A 22,138-nucleotide genomic window follows, 5' to 3' on the forward strand; every position below is an offset into this window, starting at 1 on the left:
CCGGAGTTCAGGAGGAAAGTCAACTTGTAGGGGATCCATTGGAGCCGCGCTATGCTTTAAGAAGATAATGGGAAATTAATTTTGAGAGAACTCTACTCTTTTTATTCATGTTTTAATTCATGAATATAAAAATTACTAAATTTGTACAAAAGGTCAAAAAAAAACATGTGTTCTTGTTTCAAACTATTTACAATTCAACTAACTGGTGTTTTCATAGTTTCGTTTTAAATATTTTGTAGGTGTTCTTCGTGAACACGTAACTAGCTCCTGATAAAATGGTCGTGCTCGCTGTAATGTACCTAATAATATACAAAGACCAGTTAACATAACAAGTAACGAAGAATTGAGGGAAAGAAAGCCTTTAAAGGGACTGTAAATAAGGCATTGGCGGCTGCAAGGGGGCAGTCATTAAGCATCAGAGTGTACGAATCTTTATCAATTTTGATGATTTCAATGATTTAAGAATGATTTGGAGCGGATTTGAATGATTTGAGAGTGATTTTCATGATTTTACGATAATTTCGATTAGATTTATGTGATTTGAAGGATTTGAAAATGATTTGAATGACTGATGACTTGTCTAGGATTTGAATGATTTGATAATGATTTGTCGAGGATTTGAATGACTTGATAATAATTTGTCGAGGATTTGAATGACTTGATAATGATTTGTCGAGGATTTGAATGATTTGGTAGTGATTTGAATGATTTGGTAGTTATTTGAATGATTTGCTAGTGATTTGAATGATTTGGTAGTGATTTGAATGATTTGGTAGTGATTTGAATGATTTGCTAGTGATTTGAATGATTTGGTAGTGATTTGAATGATTTGGTAGTGATTTGAATGATTTGCTAGTGATTTGAATGATTTGCTAGTGATTTGAATGATTTGCTAGTGATTTGAATGATTTGGTAGTGATTTGAATGATTTGGTAGTGATTTGAATGATTTGGTAGTTATTTGAATGATTTGGTAGCGATTTGAATGATTTGGTAGCGATTTGAATGATTTGGTAGCGATTTGAATGATTTGGTAGCGATTTGAATGATTTGGTAGCGATTTAAATGATTTGGTAGTGATTCGAGTGATTTGGTAGTGATTCGATAATGATTTGATGACTTCTTGGTTTGACTGCTTTGTTTAGTGATTCGACTGATTTACGATTGATTTCACTGATTTTTATAGTGATTTGAATGATTTACTAGTGATTTCACTGGTTTTTTTATAGGGATTCGAATGATTTACTAGTGATTTCGCTTTTTTTAAATAGGGATTCGAAAGATTCACTAGTGATTTCACTGATTTTTGCAGCGATTTGAAGGAGCGACGGCCCCCTCGGGTGGCTGGGTACAAATAATTTGATATACGTCACTCTTACCACGTGACGCCAAGATGGAGTGGGACTAGACACCCCGTCCTTATTCTTAGCGAAATTGCAGTTTTAGAAATAAAATAAAAGGCTTTTAACCACGCCTCTCCTAATTCAAGTGCATCTGACGAATTTCAAATAATTTTTAACCACCGCCGGAGCTTCATTTACAGTCCCTTAAAACCAAAATTTCGCTTTTAAGCCCAATTTGAATTTGTGCAAGAATTGCGCAGCGACGACAATGATCAGTGCCTTTCTAAGTTTGTTAAGAGTATTTTCACAAACCTCAGACCACCAAACCCATGGACAGGCAACTGATTAGGGAGCTAGGTTTGTTTAGAGCAACGCCTGACACTAGCGCTGTGGCGGCGGATGTTGGAAGTTTTTCTCCAAACCCTAATAAAATTCGCGCCATTTTGTTTTTTGTTAAGGAGTAGAGGTCTCCATACAGTCACCGATATGGCGATAAAATCGGACTAAATTATAAAAGTGAGTTGAATTTCATTATTTATTTATTTTAGCCTCTCTCTCATTGAAGATTCATAAACTATCTATCAAGCTAGTTCTTGAAAATATCACTCTGGTATTGTATATTATCAAAAATAAATAGGGGAAAGTGTCGGACTGCCATATTTTCCTGCCTTTGCCTTAGCTTGACATGCATTTCGAGACGCTCAAGCGCGCGAGAGGTAATTAAAATGGTATCAGCCAATCAGATTTGTAGTTGATGATGTCATTCTTCCCGAAAATAACGCTCGTACGCCACCAAACGGGAGAATTTGGCATAGGCTTATCTCAAGGAAGAGTCACAACCTCGGACCTCCGCGCTCTGTTCTATTTTCTTTAGTGTTATTTTCGCGTTTGAACGAGGTTGAAGTTTGTTTAAAACGTTAGCAAGCCGAAATTAAATTTAAAATGCCGCTGATGTTCTTGAAGTCATCATTTAATTCAAAATACTCATCGTTAAAATCCTTTAGAATTTCGTTTAAACTTAGGCCCTGAGTTAAAACGTTTTAATATTAGTAAATAACATCAATATTAGCAAACTAAATTAAAACAATGATGTACATCATCAAATTAAATTGTGGCGATAAACTGCAGTGGCCACTTTTAGCCTCAGTCAAAAGCAGCTAATGTAAAATAAAACCGCACTATTTCTTCACGCGCAATATTACAAATTATCTTAGGTACATGGTGAATAGGCGAGGGGGATGAAACAGATTTCTCGAGTATGCATTCACCCCTCCAAATGCATGTCACAGACGAAGGAGAGAGTCCGACACTTTCCCCTATTTATTTTTGATATTATAAAGTCTGTTTAACATTAAGCCTTGGCTAAAAAGTATCCCGAACCATTACAGACGAATTTTCTTTGGCGATAAATTGCGGTCGGTAGACGCGCCAGGGCGTGTGCTGCGCATTGCCATTTGTTAACGGGGGTTTAAAATGGCTTTGCCTGTCCATGGGTTAGGTGGTCTGAGTCCAAATTTTGTATTACTCTTCCGAGGTTCAAAGGGTATTTCGAAATTGTGAAATTATGATATTTTGGCCTGAGATGACGTGATTTTATGTTAAGGTTTCAGGATTTCTATATTTTAAGGTGAGGTTTCGGGATTATGAGGAGAGATTTTGGGATTTTGAGATTTAATAAGTGAGATTTTTAACAGACTGTACTGGATTTTGACAAACGTCCGACCCCTCGTTCAAACGTTTTGAGTACAAGTACAACTTGATTCAAGAGTACTTGATAAAATATAGAAAGGTGGATGAATATATGCAATGTTAAGTAGGCCAAGAATTAAGTGGGATCGCACTTTTTCAATACAGAAATTCAAATTGGGTGTCGATTTTTAGTTTGCATTTACCATAATGTTTTTAAGTATTCGTGTTCAACGTAGCCAAAAACTGGCGCTGCTAGAGACGCGGCCACCAAACATAACTGCACTGCCGTGTTCGTCTGGGAAAAGAATAAAAACAACGTTCAAACCCTTTATTAAAGCAGGGAGAGAGGGAGATGCCGCGTGAATAGCGCGAGGTGTCTCTCTTTTGGGTGGGGGAAGTAAATTTCCCAGCCAACGGGGGTAGTATCGCCCGGGCCACCGCGAGCTCTACTGCGCAAAATCCAAAGTTTTTATCTCATGTAGGGACTATTCGTGATGTTACTTCGCGCATGCTCAGTGATCCACCGAATGACCCAAGGTCAGGCTGGGAAATAAGGATATTTTTTAAACTAGTCCTTTGGACCAGTGACCCCTAGTGTCTGAAATCATTTACTGGTCTCCGGACTGGTCCCAGCCTTTGCTCTCCAATAGATTTGCAATTAATAAACTGGTCCCGAGGACCAGTAACCCCCACTTCTTGAATTAAAAAACTAGTCCAAGCAATTAATAAACTGGTTTTGGACCAGAGGAAGTGTGCTATTTCCCAGCCTGCCCAAGGTAGAGAGAGAGAGAGTACATAGTTTTTCATACCCCCGTTTTCAACCCCTTCCCGCTAGATACGAGTTATGTTAGCATTAGGCGGCTTCTCCCTCTCTCCCTGATTAAAGGGAGGGTGAAGTGGAAAATCAAGTGATTTTTTATCGATTCTTCTACATATTTTAACACCAGTCTGCGTAGTGAAACATTAAGGAAATACAGTCTCCGAATGATTTTAAAATTCAAATTAGGTTCAGATTTTATGGATAATTTTAAATAAGCACCTCTGACCAATCGCGTAACGCCCTGCCTTCCTGTTAACAAAATTCCCGTTGGCACGCTCCATGCCAAATGAAATTTATCATGAGATTTGATAAAATTTGCGGGCGATGTCATAATCGTGGCGCCGAGATGTAGAGCGTGCAACTGGAATTTTGTTAACAGGAAGGCAGGGCGTTACGCGATTGGTCAGAGGTCCTTATTTAAAATTACACATAAAATATGAAACTAATTTGAATTTTAAAATTATTCGGAGGTATATTTTCTGAATGTTTCATTATGCAGACTAGTCTTTTAGTTAGTACAAGAATCCATTAAAAATCAATTGATTTTACACTTCACCCTCCCTTTAAAATTTTGTTTCTGCACAATCACTACCTATTTAGTAAACAATTTGTTTCAAAACTTTGCACGTTAATTTGAAACTCTTCAACCAACGGCCATGTTAAAAACCTTAATTACTACTTTGATTTTTAGCTTAAAATGCGTGATACGCGTTTTGAGGTTGCAATATTTGATTTTATAAAATAAAACTAGTGGTCTTGGCCATCTTGTTGGAACGTTGTTTCGTCTCTAAGTCACGTGGCCTAAATGTATTGCAGGGTAGCATTTCCGTTACTAAAAATATTTAGGAGCTAGTCGCTTTGATTAGTCTAAGCCTTGGCCATGGAATTTTTGAAAGCGAGAAAGAAAACCTTATAAATTAATTTTAATACTAAATTGAACACTTATCTTACTTAAATTCTAAAATAAAAGCGAATTAACTACCTAGCCAAGGCTTAACGGTCATCATTTAGACCACTCGATCACGCTTGTAACTGAGCAAACAGCGTGATCAAGTGGGCTATGCTTTCAGGGTCTCGTACATAATCCCCCTGGACATAATCCCCCCGGACAAAATCCCCCTATTTTGGATTTGCCAAGACTTTTTCCCCCCGATTTTAGACGTGTTTGTACAAAATCCCCCCAGAGAAAACGTCCAGGACAAAATCCCCCAAAAGGAAAACTGTTCAACAAAATCCTACCGAAAGGATCATTTTATTGAAAATCCCCCAGATAATAGGCATTTAGAAGTAAAGGTAAACGGAAGCCCAAATCCAAAGATTATCTTTAATAATAATGCAAAAGTATAATTCACAAGAGTGAAAGGTATTGCAAACAGTTTGGGGGGATTTTGTCTGCAAATGGGGGGATTTGTCTTATGCCCATTTGGACGGGGCGAAATTTTTGGGGGGATTATGTCCAGGGGGATTATGGGAGTCACCCATGCTTTCATTCGCTCTAGCGAGATGACGTTGAGGGCAATATTTTCTCCATAAGCTCCTCCTCTTTTATAAAATCAACTATTAGACGCGAGGGGTCGGACATGGAGCGATTTTGTGTACGGGATTTCAAGATTTTGGGATTTTCAAAATGATTTTGGAATTTTGACTTGGATTTTAGGATTTTGACCTGGATTTTAGGATTTTAGAATTTTGACATGGATTTTAGGATTTTGAGTGGGAATTTGGAACTTTGACCAGGATTTTAGAATTTTGACCTGGATTTTAGGATTTTGAGTGGGAATTTGGAACTTTGATCAGGATTTTAGGATTTTGATTGGGAATTTGGAATTTTGACCAGGATTTTGGGATTTTGATTGGGAATTTGGAATTTTGACCAGGATTTTGGGATTTTGAACGGTATTTTGGGAATTTGACCCTTATTTTACGATTTTGAACGGTATTTTGGGAATTTGACCCTTATTTTACGATTTTGAACGGTATTTTGGGAATTTGACCCTTATTTTACGATTTTGAACGGTATTTTGGGAATTTGACCCTTATTTTAGGATTTTGAACGGTATTTTGGGAATTTGACCCTTATTTTAGGATTTTGAACGGTATTTTGGGAATTTGACCCTTATTTTAGGATTTTGAACGGTATTTTGGGAATTTGACCCTTATTTTAGGATTTTGAACGGTATTTTGGGAATTTGACCCTTATTTTAGGATTTTGAACGGTATTTTGGAAATTTGACCCTTATTTTAGGATTTTGAACGGTATTTTGGAAATTTGACCCTTATTTTAGGATTTTGAACGGTATTTTGGGAATCTGACCCTGATTTTAGTTTTCAACTTATTATTATAGTGTTCTGAGGCCTGAATTTTATGCCAGTGTCGGATTTCAATCCCAAGTATATTGTTTTCATTCAATTTACAATACTACCACTTAAGCGTAGTGTAAAAACCGAAATTTAAAGTTAAAAGTAGATCACCTATTCATCATATTTTGACACCATATTTAATGCATATCAGGGGAGTGGCGCTAGTTATGTGAACAAATAAGCGGACCGTCACAACAAATCCGTTTTAGAACCCTTAAAATTAAATTGATTTTTATTACTTATAACACTCGGCCTATCTACTAGTTTTCATCGTAACATGTTGAAACAATTAAGAAGTAGAAACTTATCCGACAGTTATCTGTAGAATAATAGAACAAGTTGCGAAACCAAAATAAACCTCTCCGAGGTCAGACGAGGGCTAACTACCAAATTAAGAGGTTTTTCTTAAACAAATATAGTTTATATTAATTATTTTATCGTCAGAAATGTACCTTAGTTCTAGTTAAGTCGTTTTAAGAAATTTTATTCCTAGAATAATTTTAAACATAGCTATTTTTAATGTTTGATTTCTAGCGACCATCTTTTTCACTGATTTTGTAAATTTATAAGGCAATTGGTTCATATTAAATGATAAGACAAGTTGGGAAACAAAAATAAACCTCTCCGAGTCGAGACGCAATTACGAGATTTTCCTTAAAAAATTAAATAATCGTCATTAATTTACCTTAATTCTAGCTAAATCTTTTTAAAAAAACTTTATTCCAAAAGTCATTTTAAACATAGCTATTGTTGATCTTTGAATTCAAGCGTATGCCTCTTTAACAACTTTGGGAATTTAGTTATAAGCAAACCCGCAATTGCGTTATCCTTTGGTGGAAGCCGTGCCATTGGGAGGTAAGAAGTTTTTCGTAACCCCAGCCGATCGCCGCGTACTTCTTAATCCTAACGATGGGAGTAGAAGCCAAAAATTGCTTTCTGTGAACACGTTTGCTCCGATTGGCCAAATGCGGACGCGGTGACAGACTCACACACACCCCCAGATCGTACGTCCAGTGTAAGGCCTCTCCGTGACGTCAACGTCACTCGGCGAGGTAAAATGCCGCAATTTCTTGATCACTGATCAGTTGGTGGAAGCCCTGCCATTGAGAGGCTAGGCGTTTCTCGTAACCCTAGCCGATCGGCACGTACATTTTAACCCTAACGATGATGCTGGAGTACATGCTAATATTGCTCACTGTGAACTGCAAATGCGGTTCGGATATTGCGAATACCTTTGCTCCGATTTTGGAACTGCAAACGCGGTGACAGACACACAGATAAGTCCATTGTAATAGCTTTCAGTGAGCTCTCAAGCTGGTGTCGAGCGTTTTATGCATCTGTAGATCATGGAAGATTAAGGAAGACAAGTTGGGAAAACCAAAATATTACCTCTCCGTGTCGAGAAGATTATATAACCTTAAGTATCCAATGAAAACGTCGACCTTTTTGCCCTCATCCTTTCCCGCGCTTTGCGCGTCCGCATTTCATCCTTACTCTCAACATTATCTTCTTCCATTTTACATACAAAAATCAAATACTCACAAAATGAAGCGGCAAAAACCTGCTCGCTCTTTACAAGCACTTAATTTGACTTAATATCCAATTTCCAACAACAATATATACCGGTAGTTTAATTGACAACCTACTAGCATCGAAATTCTCATTAAGAATGGCTCCCGCGGATTAAAAAGGGCAATTTTCAACTAGGTGGGCGTTATCTCATTAGATTTGAAAAATATCACTTGTCTTTTTTACCAATGCCTAACCGTTTGGATTTTTTTAAAGCAATCTTAGCACCAAAAAATATTTTTTGATACAAAATAAATGTTTTATATTCTTATTAAGAATAAAACAAGAGGATAAAAAAGGTCTGTCATCTCGTAATTTTTTAAGCTTTTATCATGATTAGTCTATACAACAGTAACAAGGAGTATAAACCTATTTGTGGAAGCAGTATTTTTTTTCCGAAACAATCTCGCTTACGTTTATCCTCTCTAGACTTCGCTAAAAACGTATTACTCCTACGTAAAATATTAATAAACAGGCAAGGGTTCATACCATTAAAGGAGCGCAATATTATCCATATTTTCATTTCATATACAGAGAAAAGAAATTATTATGTTTCTGAGAGGAGCTTCCCAATTTTGTTGTTGTTTTGAAAAATATATCGCAATGCACGGGACTTGATAGATATAGGAGGCAATGAATGAAATATATCACAATGCACGCGCCTTGATAGATATACGAGGCAATGAATGAAATATATCACAATGCACGGGCCTTGATAGATATAGGAGGCAATGAAGGAAATATATCGCATGCACGGGCCTAGGTAGATATAGGAGGCAATGATAATCTCTCTCTTTGCACGAGAGGTTTATCTTTAATATTTAAATAAATATAATTATTTTTAATTATTTTAATCTTCAATAATTAACATTAATAATAGTTAAATGGTTTAAAATAAAGTTATACCTATTATCATCTTAAACTTTGCTAATATTGACGTTTAAAGTGAAGGGTACCCCTCTTGCCCGCCTTCTTCAAATTTTGGGGTATATATACGATTCGTTTCCATTATTATAGTAAGGAAAAAGCGCAATTGCGAAAACCTTTGGTGGCGATCCCACCTTAGGGAGGGTAGACGTTTCTCGTAACCCTAGCTGATCGCCGCGTATATCCTTAAACCAAACGATGATAATGGAGTAGAAGCCAATGATACAGATTGGTGTCTATGTGGAATAGACGGAAGACCAGTGGATGGTGGTGTGTTAGAAGCCAGTGTAAGTGGAGACGGGTGTCAATGTGGGATTGACAAAGAACAGAAGACGGTGGTGATTAGAAGCCAGTATGTACAGACTAGTGTCCGTGTGGGATGGACAAAGACCAGAAGATGGTGGTGTGAGAACTCAAGTAGAGGAGCCATTTCCGTGACTGTGAAAGCATTTCGGAAATGGCGAACACGTCTGCTCCGATTTGGAAACTGCGAACGCGGTCATGTGGGTGTAACAACGGACAGACAGACATACAGATAGACAGACAGACACACAGACAGACACACAGACACGGCCGTTACAGAACCTCTCCTGGACTACGTCACACGGAGAGGTAATTAAGGATAATGGGGGAGGATACTTATAAGGCCAGGGTTGTAAGAGGTATTAAAATCTAATATCCCTGATAAGGTGAACTCCTACCAGCTTGGGCTGTTAGCCATCAACAACAGGCGGATGGGGAGGGTTCAAAAAGGCTGAAACGTATCCGTGTAAAATTCTTGCGAGGAGCTTGATTTCCTTTTCAAACATCGTGTTCGCGCACATTTCGTCGCCTCTTGAGTTTTAGCAAGAAGCTGTTTTAGATTTTAATACAAACTTCGTGATTTTGAAGTTTTTTTTACTTTGAAAGGGATTTTAGAATTTTCATTCGGATTTTAGGATTTTCATTTGGATTTTAGGATTTTAACTTGGATTTTAGGATTTCCATTTGGATTTTCGGATTTTAACTTGGATTTTAGGATTTCCATTTGGATTTTCGGATTTTAACTTGGATTTTCGGATTTTCACTTGGATTTTAGGATTTTGACTTGGATTTTGAGATTTTAGAATTTCCAAAGGGATTTTAGGATTTTCAGTGGGATTTTAGGATTTTAAACGGGATTTTAGGATTTTCAAAGTTATTTCAGGGTAAGTGTACGGGATTTTGGCCGAAGTCCGACCCCTCGATTAGACGGGCATCTACTATGCTTTGTCCACACTGAACTCGCGCTCGCGTGTTCGCGCCTTCGTCTATTCGCATCTTCGCAACAGATCAGGAAAACAGTTGCAATTCTGTTCTGATACACGGAAAAATTTTGCTTTTCCCATTCTGAGAGCCAATCAAGTTTGAGCAATCATTGCGCCATCTGCCCTTCTCCATCGACGTTGTCCAAAGAGAAAAACGAAACTACTCGCCCCAGCCTTCCTCTCGCCTGTGATTGGTGCTTTTCTCGCGAAGGCGCGAAATTCTTGGCTTAGTCGCAAGAAATTTGTATCTTCGCGAGGTGAGGACGCAAAGTAGCAAAAAACTAATGTGGACAGTTGCGCGATCTTGCAAACAAGCAAAGCGAAGATGCGAACTCGCAAATGCGTCAGTCTGGACAGGCCTTAACGCGTGAAGCCAAAACATGATCTAGTGGGCTGTGACCCTGTGCTAGGAGAACGAGAAAGTTTCCTCCTTGCTCGATATTGATTGGTTTACCGTCGCGCCGCCTACGATATACTTTCAACGTGTTTCACGTCACAAACGTTAACTCCTCTGTACTGCGCGATAAAAAGGTATTTAAACAAGACTTGCCCCTGTTTTCACACCCCATCTATATTCTCATTGGTCACACCATCCCCTCGAGTTAAGACTATACTGACCTTGCTTATAAACGTTGGAGACACGCTGGCTGTGGCAAGAGAGGCATTAAAATACCTTCTCAAAGTTTTCTGCAAGTACAAAAATTAATTAATCGAGAAAAAACATTTATTATTGGCGAGATTCAAGCACCCCTACTCCATGGATTAACTAACGCTAAGGATTGTTCACTAACAGTGTTTCCCATGTATTAATATCGCCAGCTACACGTTCCGAATTATTTCTTGATTCCCCTCTTCATTCCCCCAATTTATTGGACCATAACGGATGTAGATATAGCGCCATCTTTAGGCAACATAAATTTGATTTTAATTTTGACGTCATAGGACACGTGATATGTGATCCAATTTTCGTATAACTTCCTGTTAGCATAAGGACATTATCTCTCTCTAAGGGCCCAAGATTCTATGTTACGGTTGAAATGTATGTATGTCCGATTTGGTCAGCCATCCGTCTCATCTCAAGTGGTATAATAATTGTATAGCCTAAACAGAGGCCGAGCGCATTCGCTGCAGAGTAACCCGGCATTGAACATTTTCCCTCCTTCAAAGATTTCTCACGACAGCTCTTCGTGATTTTTACTAAGCGCGAATTTACCTCTTGTGTCTGAGAGATCTGGGGGATTCTGGAAATTCTCTTACTTATTTTTTCCCCTCAGTCCTTCCTCTCTCGCCTCCCCGCCTGTTTTAGTTTGATTCCCAACCGCTTGGGAGCGTTATCTCAGAGCTCGCGTCTAGACCCCGACCGGCTTAGGATATCGGTCGCGGCTGATTTTGAAAATTATTTTTCTCTCCCGCGAATTTCACGAAAAATTCGGAAGGAGCCCCAATACAAAATCTACGTCACATCTAGCAGAACTAGATGTTTTTGCTAATAGATGCGCTTGGGCCCTTAGAGAGATGATGTCCTTATGCTGTTAGGGAAAGTAGCTGCTGCTAGGGGGCGTTTGGAACATGTATACTTTATCTTTTAGGGGGAACGAACAATCCCTAGCGTTAGTTAATCCATGTTTAAACCACTCTATTGTGAAATATGGCTAGCGATCAAGCCGGGTTTTCAAAAGCCGCAGAAAATTGTAAAAATTAAAATCCAATAAAAAATTTTTTGTAACAACCAAAAGTGGATGAGAGGAAAAGTATGAAAATGGCCAAAAGTCGCGAGTCATCAGAGTTTCGCCATAGTTGACCGTTTTATTGGCGTAGCTATACTGGGCCTGTTCACTCCCTTAAAATAGGTCCTGTGTTAATGCGCGGTTACCGTCGTCTGCTATTGTGTATGCTAGAACTTCCTCGATTTGTGTTTGTAGACAGGACAGAGTAGCTGGTAATGTTATAAAAGGTATAATATGGATTTAAGTAAGGTTATCGAAGCAATAGAAGAGCACATAAAACTAGATACGTTTAAAACAAATCTCTGTAATTTAGCTATAGCGCGAGCAGATTGCGTCGCGATTCGCGTGATCGAGAGGGCTATGGTTAAACCAAGGAGCATAAATGTCTGAACTACTTTCAGTCGCGAGTTTGCAAGTCCATCAGTCACTAGTAGGCTAAATAGTTATTGGCGAAACTTTGATGTCCGCGTTTTTTAACACAGGCTCTATGGCCATTGTCATACTTTCCCTCTCATCCACATTTGTTACAACTTATGGGAATTTTTTTTTCATATAATTCCGTAATATTTCCAGGTACAAGGCTATTTAGTAACTGCAGGAGACGTTTATTTGGAGTAATAACTACAGGATTGGTGATTTATAGCTGGAGCAACCCTTTCAGGACAAGCCTCACGAATATCCCTGAGTTTTCACTGAATTTATTTCCCCATAGCTGACTTTCCAGGTTTTAATGAACCCTTTTACAAAGAGCCCACTTCTGTGAAAAATCATCACTTTATAACAATAGGCGCGTGTGAAAACCCAGCTTAAAAAAAGAAGTGAAGAGATAACATACTGGTTCTGGTAGAGATATATATCGAATATAGCAGCCGGCCCCAAACAAGCAAACATCCCGACTTATTATCAGGCATGTTAACGGAACTGCGCAAAAAAAAACACATTATCAACATTTCACTCACCATGGATAAAGAATGCGCGTGAGGAAATTAGTTTTCACTCTACAGGATCGGCAACTCCCTATCTCGAACGACAGCTTATTCTGTATATACTCTGTTACAACATCGGTTGTCAGCACGCGCAAAGTTAGGTCTCTACGTCACCTAGCTTTGTGCGTGCTGACAAGAGACGACAAACTTCAGGATTTAAAATATCCGCGAGTTTTTTAGCTCGAGTGCACGGACCTCTAGGCCTTAGTTTCAAATACGTGTGAAATTGCCTACAGCCTACTACACGTATTTGAAACTAAGGCCTAGAGATCCTTGCACTCATGCGGATATTTTAAATCATGAAGTTTTTCGTCTCTTGTCAGCACGTACAAAGCTAGGTTAAATAGAGACCTAGCTTTGCGCGTGCTGACAACCGACGTTGTAACAGAGTGTATACAGAATAAGCTGTCGCTCGAGATAGGGAGTTGCCTATCCTATAGCGTCGTGAAAACAATTTTTTTCACGCGCATTCTTATTCCATGATTTCACGCTTTAAAGGGACTCCAAAGAAGGCATCAACGGATAGGTATGAATGGTTTGAAATACGTTAGAGGCGTGGTTTAAAAGAAATACCTAATTCGTTTTATTTCGTAAACTACCACTTTGGGGAATAGGTACTTGGCATTACTACGTCATGAAACGTCAGGCTACCTTCCACTAGTGCTAAAAAACATACCAGGAGGAGGGCTTATATAGCTTTCATTCTGTTAAAAAACATTCCATAATGGCGCTGGGGGCGGAGTTAAGCCCGAATTGCCAAGTCCCTATAGAGCTATATCAGTGGGAGAAAAATTTCGTCTGCTACGAAAATTGGGCCTGCCTTTGAGTGTAGGGCGGCCCGGCCATTTTATGAGGGTTTTCTCTATGGGCAAATAGCATTGGTGACGTAGCCATAACCCCCTCTGAAATAGCTCTATTGACGCTGCAAATGTGCGAAAAAAAGGGCAAGGTGTTAATTCAGTCCCGCTTCATATGAAGTCTTTTATCTTGGAGTCACTTAATTGGTGCCTGTGACGTATTTCAAATTATTTTTACCCACCCGCCACTGCCTTCTTTACAGGCCCTTTAACTTCTATTCTATAAAATACCAGGTATTAACCCAGCGACTGTCAGAGTAAGAAACAGAGTTGCAACGAGAAATTTGTCAGCTGCCGGATCCAAAAACGAACCAAATTTTGACTTTTGATTAGGGTAGTTTCTTGCCACATATCCATCCAGCTACATCAAAGTTAATTTACAATTTCACATCATATTTTACCACGAAAGTGGTGTTATGTTACACTTTCAAGTCTCTACTTTCAAAATATCAAGTTTTTAATATAATTGAACCAAAGTCTCAATTTTTAAAATCCATTGAAAAATCACGAAAACTCAGTTTCGATATATCAAGAATTTTGTCTTGTCGAGCTTGTTCGCCCGTTTGATGACATCACTATGACGTGAGGGAAAAAAAAAGCGCGGAAATCCTATACGCGTCTCGAGCTTCTCGCCATTCTAAACTCTGGTACTGATAGCGGAGAGAGTGGCGCCATCTCACGTGAAAAATTATATCTGTGACGTCAGCATACGGGAAACGTTTTAGCCTTTCGTGAAAAGTGGATTTCAAATAATTTGATATGAAGCATTTTCAAATGCATATTGCGGCCAAATAATTTGCAGAAATCGGAGAATTAAAAGCTTGATATTTTTGAATTCACAGAAATTAATTCTATCTTTTGTTATATAAATCAGAGGTTGTTTTTCAAACGAAGCTTCTCATACCCTTTAACGAAATTTAATTCTACCAAAAATAAATAGGGGAAAGTGTCGGACTCTCTCCTTCGTCTGTGACATGCATTTGGAGGGGTGAATGCATACTCGCGAAATCTGTTTCATCCCCCTCGCCCATTCACCACGTACCTAAGACAATTTGTGATATTGCGCGTGAAGAAATAGTGCGGTTTTATTTTACATTAGCTGCTTTTGACATAGGCTAACCGTGGCCACTGCAGTTTATCGCCACAATTTAATTTGATGATGTACATGATTGTATTAATTTAGTTTGTTAATATAGATGTTATTTACCAATTCGGGGTAGGATCGCCAGCTGAAAAAGCCAGCTCCTAATCCCTTAGACTAAGCCAGGGTACCGAGAACGAAATGCTCTTGCCCCTAGCGAAGTCTCCTCCGTACGGGAGCTCTCCGCGTACCGTCGCGTTCACGGGTCGAACATCTCCGTCCGTCCAAGGCTTAGTTTCCTACGGCCTATTGTCATTGTATATTTTCCGCTTATCGTTAATAAAATTGTAAAGTTAAAGTTAGAAACTCCGTCTCGGTACTAATTCCTACGTAACAATATTGATGTTATTTACTAATAGAAAAACGTTTTAGCTTATAATGACAACCCAGGGCCCAAGTTTAAACGAAATTCTAAAGGATTTTAACGATGAGTATTTTTGAATTAAATGATGATTCAAGAACATCTGGGGCATTTTTAATTTAATTTCGGCGTGCTATTTAAACAAACTTTAACCTCGTTCAAAAAATCACTAAAGAAAATAGAACAGAGCGCGCAGGTTGTGACTCTTCCTTGAGATACGCCTATGCCAAATTCTCCCGTTTGGTGGCGTACGAGCGTTATTTTCGGGAAGAATGACATCATCAACTACAAATCTGATTGGTTGATACCATTTCGCGCGCTCGAGCGTCTCGAAATGCATGTCAAGCTAAGGTAAAGGCAGGAAAATTTGGCAGTCCGACACTTTCCCCTATTTATTTTTGATTCTACTTAAGGAGAGCTGCGCGGCGTGCCTACACTACGCTTTTTCCTTGTTGAGACGCGAGAGCAGACTACTTAAAACAAGTAACATATTCTAGGGGTATTTTTCTAAACAAAGACTTAATACTAAAATGAGAGACTTAAGTTCAGTTGGGGAATAAGGATATTTTTTAAACTAGTCCTTGGGACCAGTAACCCCCCTTAGTGTCCGAAATAATAAACTGGTCTCCGCATTGGTTCTAACCTTCGTTCTCCTATAGATTTGCAATTAATAAACTGCTAACGAGGACCAGTAAGCCCTACTTTTTGAATTTAAAAACTAGTTCAAGCAATTAAAGGGACTGTAAAGAGGGCATCAGCGGGTGGGTAAAAATTATTTGAAATACGTCAGAGCTAGGCACGTGACCAAGGAGAGGCGTGGTTCAAAGAAGCTTATTTTGTTTTATTTTGAAAACTACCATTTCATGGAATTGGCACTGCAATCTCGCGAAAAACAAGAACTAGATGTCCAGTTCCACTCCATGAGGAGCCTTTGTATCTTGGCATCACTTGATGTCTGTGACGTATTTCAAATAATTTTTAGCCACCCGCCAATGCCTTCTTTGCAGTCCCAGACTGTTCTCAATGCTTTGGTCAAATTTTTCTACTCTGAACCAGACGACGCATCCTTTTGACCCAAATTTGTCACTTAAAAGTCTTGCCTCAATCATCGGGATTTATTCGGGAATAATGATAGATGATATTCTTACCAAGTCAGTTAAACCGGCGAAAACAAATAGTGACAGTGCTGGTACAAAGGATTCTTGAATGACTAAATAACCCAGAAAGGGCGTGGCCACAATGCGTCCAACACACAGAGCATTGGGCACTGTAAAGATGTTTTCTTTCTATAACAAGGATTAATAATGTCCCCCAAAATGAGGAGATCAATAAAACCAATAACGTCTTGTTGTTTTCAAGTTCACACAGGAATTCATAAGCTAATAGGAATGTTTGTGCAGTCATTTTCTCAACGTATCTAGGCGGGCTTTGAGGGAGGAGCTAGACTAATCATTATGTATGACGAATTTTACCTCGCGAAAAATTTATCTCATTGCGCGTTGAACATTGCGTCCACTCCTGACCTCGCGTTGCTATGTCCGAGCAGCAGTGAGCAAAAGTTGAAAGGAGAATCAGAGAGACCAAATTCCCGTCAGCGCCACCCCCCCCCTTTAAAAACATTACCAGTGCTCTCTAAGAGCGTGCCGCACATGCGCAATCGGCGCAACGGAGAGGCAAAAAAATCAGAGAAGTTTGTTTACGTTTCGGCCAGTATGACGGCCGAGGCTTAGGCGATACTCCTGGCCTCGGTAAAAAAACGCGTTAACTAACTGTAGACAAAGCTACAGTTACCATGCTGATCTCTGGTGTGAGCCTCTAACCGTATTTTCGTGTTTACCCTTTTTGAATTTCCTTCTGAACAGATGACGTGACGTCTTACTCCTCGGCTGTGCGCCGAGGTAGGTGCGCGTGAGAGCCATCTTGGGCGGCCGTTTTAGTTACCTTCCCCCTTCTATCTTTGACTGTCCATTCTATTTGTGCTCCCTGGTCGCAGTCGTACGACCTCTCGACTTAATTGCCCAAGCAATAGGAATAAAGCTATTTCAATTCGGGGGAGGGAAGGCGAGTTTTGGAGGCGGGGTTTCGCCAGTCCCCGCCCAGGGGCTTTATTGTGCGCGAAATTTAGCATAGAGTTTTTCAGCGGCCCGCACGGAGCGAGGGAAAAAAACCGGCTCCGTTTATTGGCATTTGGCAGTCCCAACTGTGACGTTTCCGCCCTTCAACTGATATAGCTCTATATAAGCAGACGACCAACGAATGAAATCACAGTTATAAAGGCGTCAGAATTAAGAGCACACGCGTTAGGAATATAAGCAGATGTGAAACGAATGAAATCACAGTTGGAAATAAGTCAGAATTATGAGGCGTGACGGAGAACACACAAGCCCCGCCCACAAAACCGGCTTAGAAATTAACAAGTAGAAGGTATGGGTGCACAATGATTCCCATTAGCTATATGCATTCCTGCTTGCCTATATAGAGAGCTTTCAGTTGGAGCCTGAGGAGCTGAGTCTCGTGACATAATTTACCCTGCCATATTGGTGCGTTTAAAGCAGGAATGAAGCTGAGACCCCCCAATATGGCTACCAAGACTTGGGAGGGTGTGAAGTACTACTATCCCTTCTGAAAGCTCTCTATAGCGGTCCTTATGGAAGAAAATTATTTGCTTTACAATATCTTCCATTTTCTTTGTGACTAGAACTTTAGTTTCCTTCAATTTCTGCTTCGTTTTCCTTAATCTGGCTTTTGCTCTTGAATCATAATTAAATATGACGTCATCATTTGCTTCCTCTTTTTGCTGCTTCTCGCCATTTCTAAAAGTACACGCGTGACGTCATCACATTGTACAAAAAATTGCACACTTGGTTCATTTTGCAGGACTCCCATTTTCCTATTTAGTCTTTACTAAGCCTTTGACAGCGCCACAATCACCAGGCGTTATGTCACTTTACCTCGAATCTATGACCTACCTCACTCACTTCATGACAATCTCCAGTGCCAAACTTATGGTGAACATATCTTATGAAGTTATAGTATAATGTACCAAGGCTTATTCCCAATGTATGTGTATGTGCCAAGGCTTAACGCGAGATCATTTTAACTGACAGATCTGGGTCAAAATGATGCGACAAAATATTGAAACGTTTGCATTTTGAAGCAGACAACTCATAATTTTAACACGGATTTGTCAGTTAAAATTTGCCCGTTAAGCCTTGGCATACCCATCGCGAAGAAGGTATAATTATAAAAAAAAAGAACAAGGGGAAACATTTCTGTTGGTTCTAAATAATATAGGGAGCAATTCTCTAATATTTTATTGAGTTTCAGTAAATGATAATCATGGATAAAGAATGCGTGTGAGTCAATTTGTTTTCACGCTATAGGATAGGCAACTCCCTATCTCGGACGACAGCTTATTCTGTATATACTCTGTTACAACATCGGTTGTCAGCACGCTCAAAACTAGGTCTCTACGTCACCTTGCTTTGTACGTGCTGTCAAGAGACGAAAAACTTCATGATTTAAAATATCCGCTTGAGTGCAAGGATCTCTAGGCCTTAGTTTCAAATACGTGTGGTAGGCTGTAGGCAATTTCACGCGTATTTGAAACTAAGGCCTAGATGTCCGTGCATTCGAGCTAAAAATTCGCGAATATTTTAAATCATGATTTTCTTTGTCTCTTGTCAGCAGGCACAAAGCTAGATTACATAGAGAACTAGCTCTGCGCGTGCTGACAACCGATGTTGTAACAAAGTATATACAGAATAAGCTGTCGTTCAGGATAGGGAGTTCTCTGTCCTATAGCATGAAAACAAATTGCCTCAAGCACACTCTTTATCCATGACAGGACCTTAAGCGATTGGTTTGAGGTACTAATTTTATGAAATCTCAAACTAATTTGAGTTTTTAAATAATTTTGAGATATTTCCTGGATAGGTCTTGTAACCGATCCAAATGTAGCGTGTCCGCTACAGTCTTATAATTCTAATTCCTTGATTTTTATTTTCACCCTCCCTTTAATAGCATCTTGAGGGAATAAATCTTTACAATTTACCTATTTATTATCTTGGGCTTATCACAGTACGATCTTTGTAGAGAGGGTTTTATAATACCTCGACCATTGTTCCACCAGAATGTACTCGAGATAAATAAATTGCGATTGGAAGTCTCTTTTTGGCAAATAGAGACGGGACAAAACAAATACGGAGGCGAGGTATTTTTCAACAAAGGAGAAAAGAGATGTCTTCTAAATAGATTTGAGTGTGTGTGAAATTTTAGACGTATTGCAATCTTGGCCAGATGAGCGTAAATATGGCTGGTACATGTTGCATACATTTTCCAGCGCAACACTGGCCCTAAATAAAGAAAGGCAAAAGTTAAGAACTTAAAGAGTAAATATAAATTCTTTGAATATAGGCATAGGTTCGACAATCTTTGAAATATATGAAGAAATAACAGTCAAAAAGGATTTTATTTTATTCATTGAATTCAAATAAGATCAACCTTATTCCTGATGCATGTGCCAAGGCTTAACGCGCATTTTTCTTAACAGAAAAATCTGGACTAAAATGAGGCGTCGTCTGCTTCAACGTCGATAATACTTACTCCCGAGTCCAACTTGGCTTAGAAGCACACGATGCAACATTTCGCCCCAGATTTGTTCAGTTAAAAACGCGCTTTAAGCCTTGTCACACGCATGGGGGGTGGGGACTCCCGTCTTGGCTCAGAAGCAGATAACGTAACATTTTGACCCAGATTTGTTCAGTTAAAAACGCGCTTTAAGCCTTGTCAAACGCATGGGGAATAAGGTGGATTCGAAAGCATTATTACGCGAAATTGGAGAATTCATCTTCGACACTTTTGACAATACGAGTTCAAGTCATATCATACACCTAGTATCATATTCTTTGAAAGGATTGAAGCCCTCAAATCATAAGCTTAACCTAACTTTATCTCTTAAATTATATTTAATCATGCTATTGATCAGTCCATTAATTACTAGTAGATTAGGGAGGGTGTACGCCATCTTAGGTATTTCCCTCTCAGCAAAAGACAGCGCCAGACGGAGCCCGAGTTCACTACACTTGGGAGCAGCCATGGAAATATGGTTTTTTTTCCAACTAGTCCTCGGAACCAGTGACCCCGACATCAACAATATTCAAACTGGTCCCTGAGACCAGTTACCCCTGTGCGATTTATTTTATTACTGGTCCCACTTTAAAATTATTTATAAATATAAAATTACATGGTCCCAAATCATTTTTAACAATTTTATTTAGCCATCTTTGACTACATTATCGTACGAAAGATTATTGATTTTCAACCAAAATTATCGTACGCTCCAGCGGTGTTCTGATTGACCTTGTAATTATACTAAAAGCGGTACAACTTGCAAGGGTCCTGAAGGAGATGGACAAAACCAATAACGTCTTCAAACGTTTCTCTCATCCTGCCTTTGGACTTAAAACATGAATAAGTTCAATATTTCATCCCATTTCACCTTTTTCTTCCTCTAGCGTGCCATTTGTGCCCAGATTAGTTAGATTTCCCGCTAAATTATCGTACAATTATTGTACGACGAAGCCGAATTATCGAATTTAGCGTATTAGTACAGCGTCATAATTATCGTACGCTTCGAAAACACTCTTAAAATTATCGCATTGTACTATAATTATCGTACGTCTGGCAACGCTGTACTGAGTACTACTAACCTGACACTACGACTAGGAGTAGAGATAATTAGGAAAGAAGATTAAGACTCCTTGCAATGAGAAAGGAGTCGAAATTTGACGAAAACCTTGAATTAATAAACTGGTCCCCTTTCAATATTTATCAAAGTTTAGAATAGGGAAACAGCATGAAGCGGTTTTTGACATTCTAGTGACGTCACGCCCGGAAGCCGCGAACTCTGGATTTGTTTTTTTTTAATGGCCGCCATGTTGTATGTGAATTATTGGTAAAAAGCACCTTATAAATATAGTGGAAGACATGGCCAACAAATTAATTTCGATAAATCAGATTATTTAGAAAGGTCACTTGGGCCCTAGCTCGTCAATAAAATAAAGGAGCAAAAAAAAAAAACTTTAGCCGAAACAACTAAAAAAAGGTATATAGAAAAAATTTCATTGGTTAATTATGAGGATCCTTACTGTAAAAATATGGTAAATTGGAGCCAAGGCTTAAATGATTACCCGGGCATAACGTCCCAAAAGTTGATAAATCCAAGGTTTTTTTACCTTGATTTCTTATTATTCTTGAAATTCTAAAGAATTTCTCACGACTTTCAGCAACAGCTTTGCTTTTACACTCAAAAACGCAACAGTATAGCACCATCTTTCGAGAGTTCAATGTATTTTTGTAGAGGGCGACACATACAATATGGCGGCCGATTCAAAATTCAAATCGGGCGGTAAAAAATTACAAACCGGTGACGTCACTGAATTGTTCGTGCTGTTTCCCTATTAATAAACAAGTCCCTAGGACTCGTGACCCTCGGTTTCTGAATAAAAAAACTAGTCTGAGTAATTAATAAAGTGGTTTTGGACCTGTAAACCTGTGTTATTTCCATGGCTGCTTGGGAGTCTAACCAACTAGCACTGCTTGGCGTGTATTTGCTTTAGGAATGGTTTACGTTTTTAATAGAATCTAAATTTGGACCTCAAATTAGAAGATGAAACCCTGTACTGATCTGACCTTCCTACCTTGAGCTAAAATTATGGTTTCGGTCATATCCCAAAGAGTTATTAAAATCAACCTACCTAAATATCACTTTACGCTTTAAAAAAACCTCAAATGCATCAAATTTTAAAGAAGCAGACGATTCTGTTTTCGAGGGAGATAAGCCCGGCAGGTAGCACAGGGCCGGAAATAAGCACAGGACACTGGACATTGTCCAATAAAATTTTAAAATGTCCCATAATTTTGTTTAAAACTAATGGGGTCAACTACGCTTAAAAATAATAAACGTTATTCAAGACTTCTCATTAAAATTTCAAGAGATTTCAACTAATATTTTCAGAATTAAGGCCAAAAAACGTTGTTACTCCCATAGACGGCCATGTTAAAAGCTGAC

At 38.9% G+C, this 22,138-nt stretch overlaps 1 protein-coding gene across 2 annotated transcripts; it reads right to left on the reverse strand.

The window, feature by feature from the left end:
• Window positions 1-96: 96 nt before the first annotated feature.
• Window positions 97-22,025, reverse strand: CLS (cardiolipin synthase). Of its 2 annotated transcripts, none has more exons than XM_089861549.1 (9): window positions 21,825-22,025; window positions 19,121-19,421; window positions 17,738-17,879; window positions 16,215-16,352; window positions 13,796-13,925; window positions 12,557-12,642; window positions 10,613-10,681; window positions 3,235-3,326; window positions 97-299 (listed from the first exon to the last, which is right to left on the reverse strand). In XM_089861549.1, exons 2-9 carry the CDS (start codon window positions 19,399-19,401, stop codon window positions 212-214), a joined length of 1,026 nt encoding a protein of 341 aa, XP_089717675.1. In that variant the 5' UTR covers window positions 19,402-19,421; window positions 21,825-22,025; the 3' UTR covers window positions 97-211. The 2 variants fall into 2 exon arrangements, with proteins under 2 accessions (XP_089717675.1, XP_089717674.1); XM_089861548.1 differs by having other exon boundaries at window positions 21,768-21,872.
• Between the last annotated feature and the right edge of the window lie 113 nt (window positions 22,026-22,138).

The sequence above is a fragment of the Phalangium opilio genome, unplaced genomic scaffold (genome assembly GCF_054372755.1).
Source record: "Phalangium opilio isolate 3A_F unplaced genomic scaffold, DU_Popi_V2 ptg000390l_1, whole genome shotgun sequence".
Classification (NCBI taxonomy): Eukaryota; Metazoa; Arthropoda; class Arachnida; order Opiliones; family Phalangiidae; genus Phalangium; species Phalangium opilio.

Coding starts and splice junctions, on each gene's coding strand:
- CLS (XM_089861548.1), bottom strand. CDS start 21,795: ATGACCGAAACCATAATTTTAGCTCAAG. Junction 19,422..21,767: donor AACCATAATTTTAGCTCAAG/GTAGGAAGGTCA, acceptor TTCTTTATTTAG/GGCCAGTGTTGCGCTGGAAA. Junction 12,643..13,795: donor AGTCGCTGGGTTAATACCTG/GTATTTTATAGA, acceptor TTTTTTGCGCAG/TTCCGTTAACATGCCTGATA.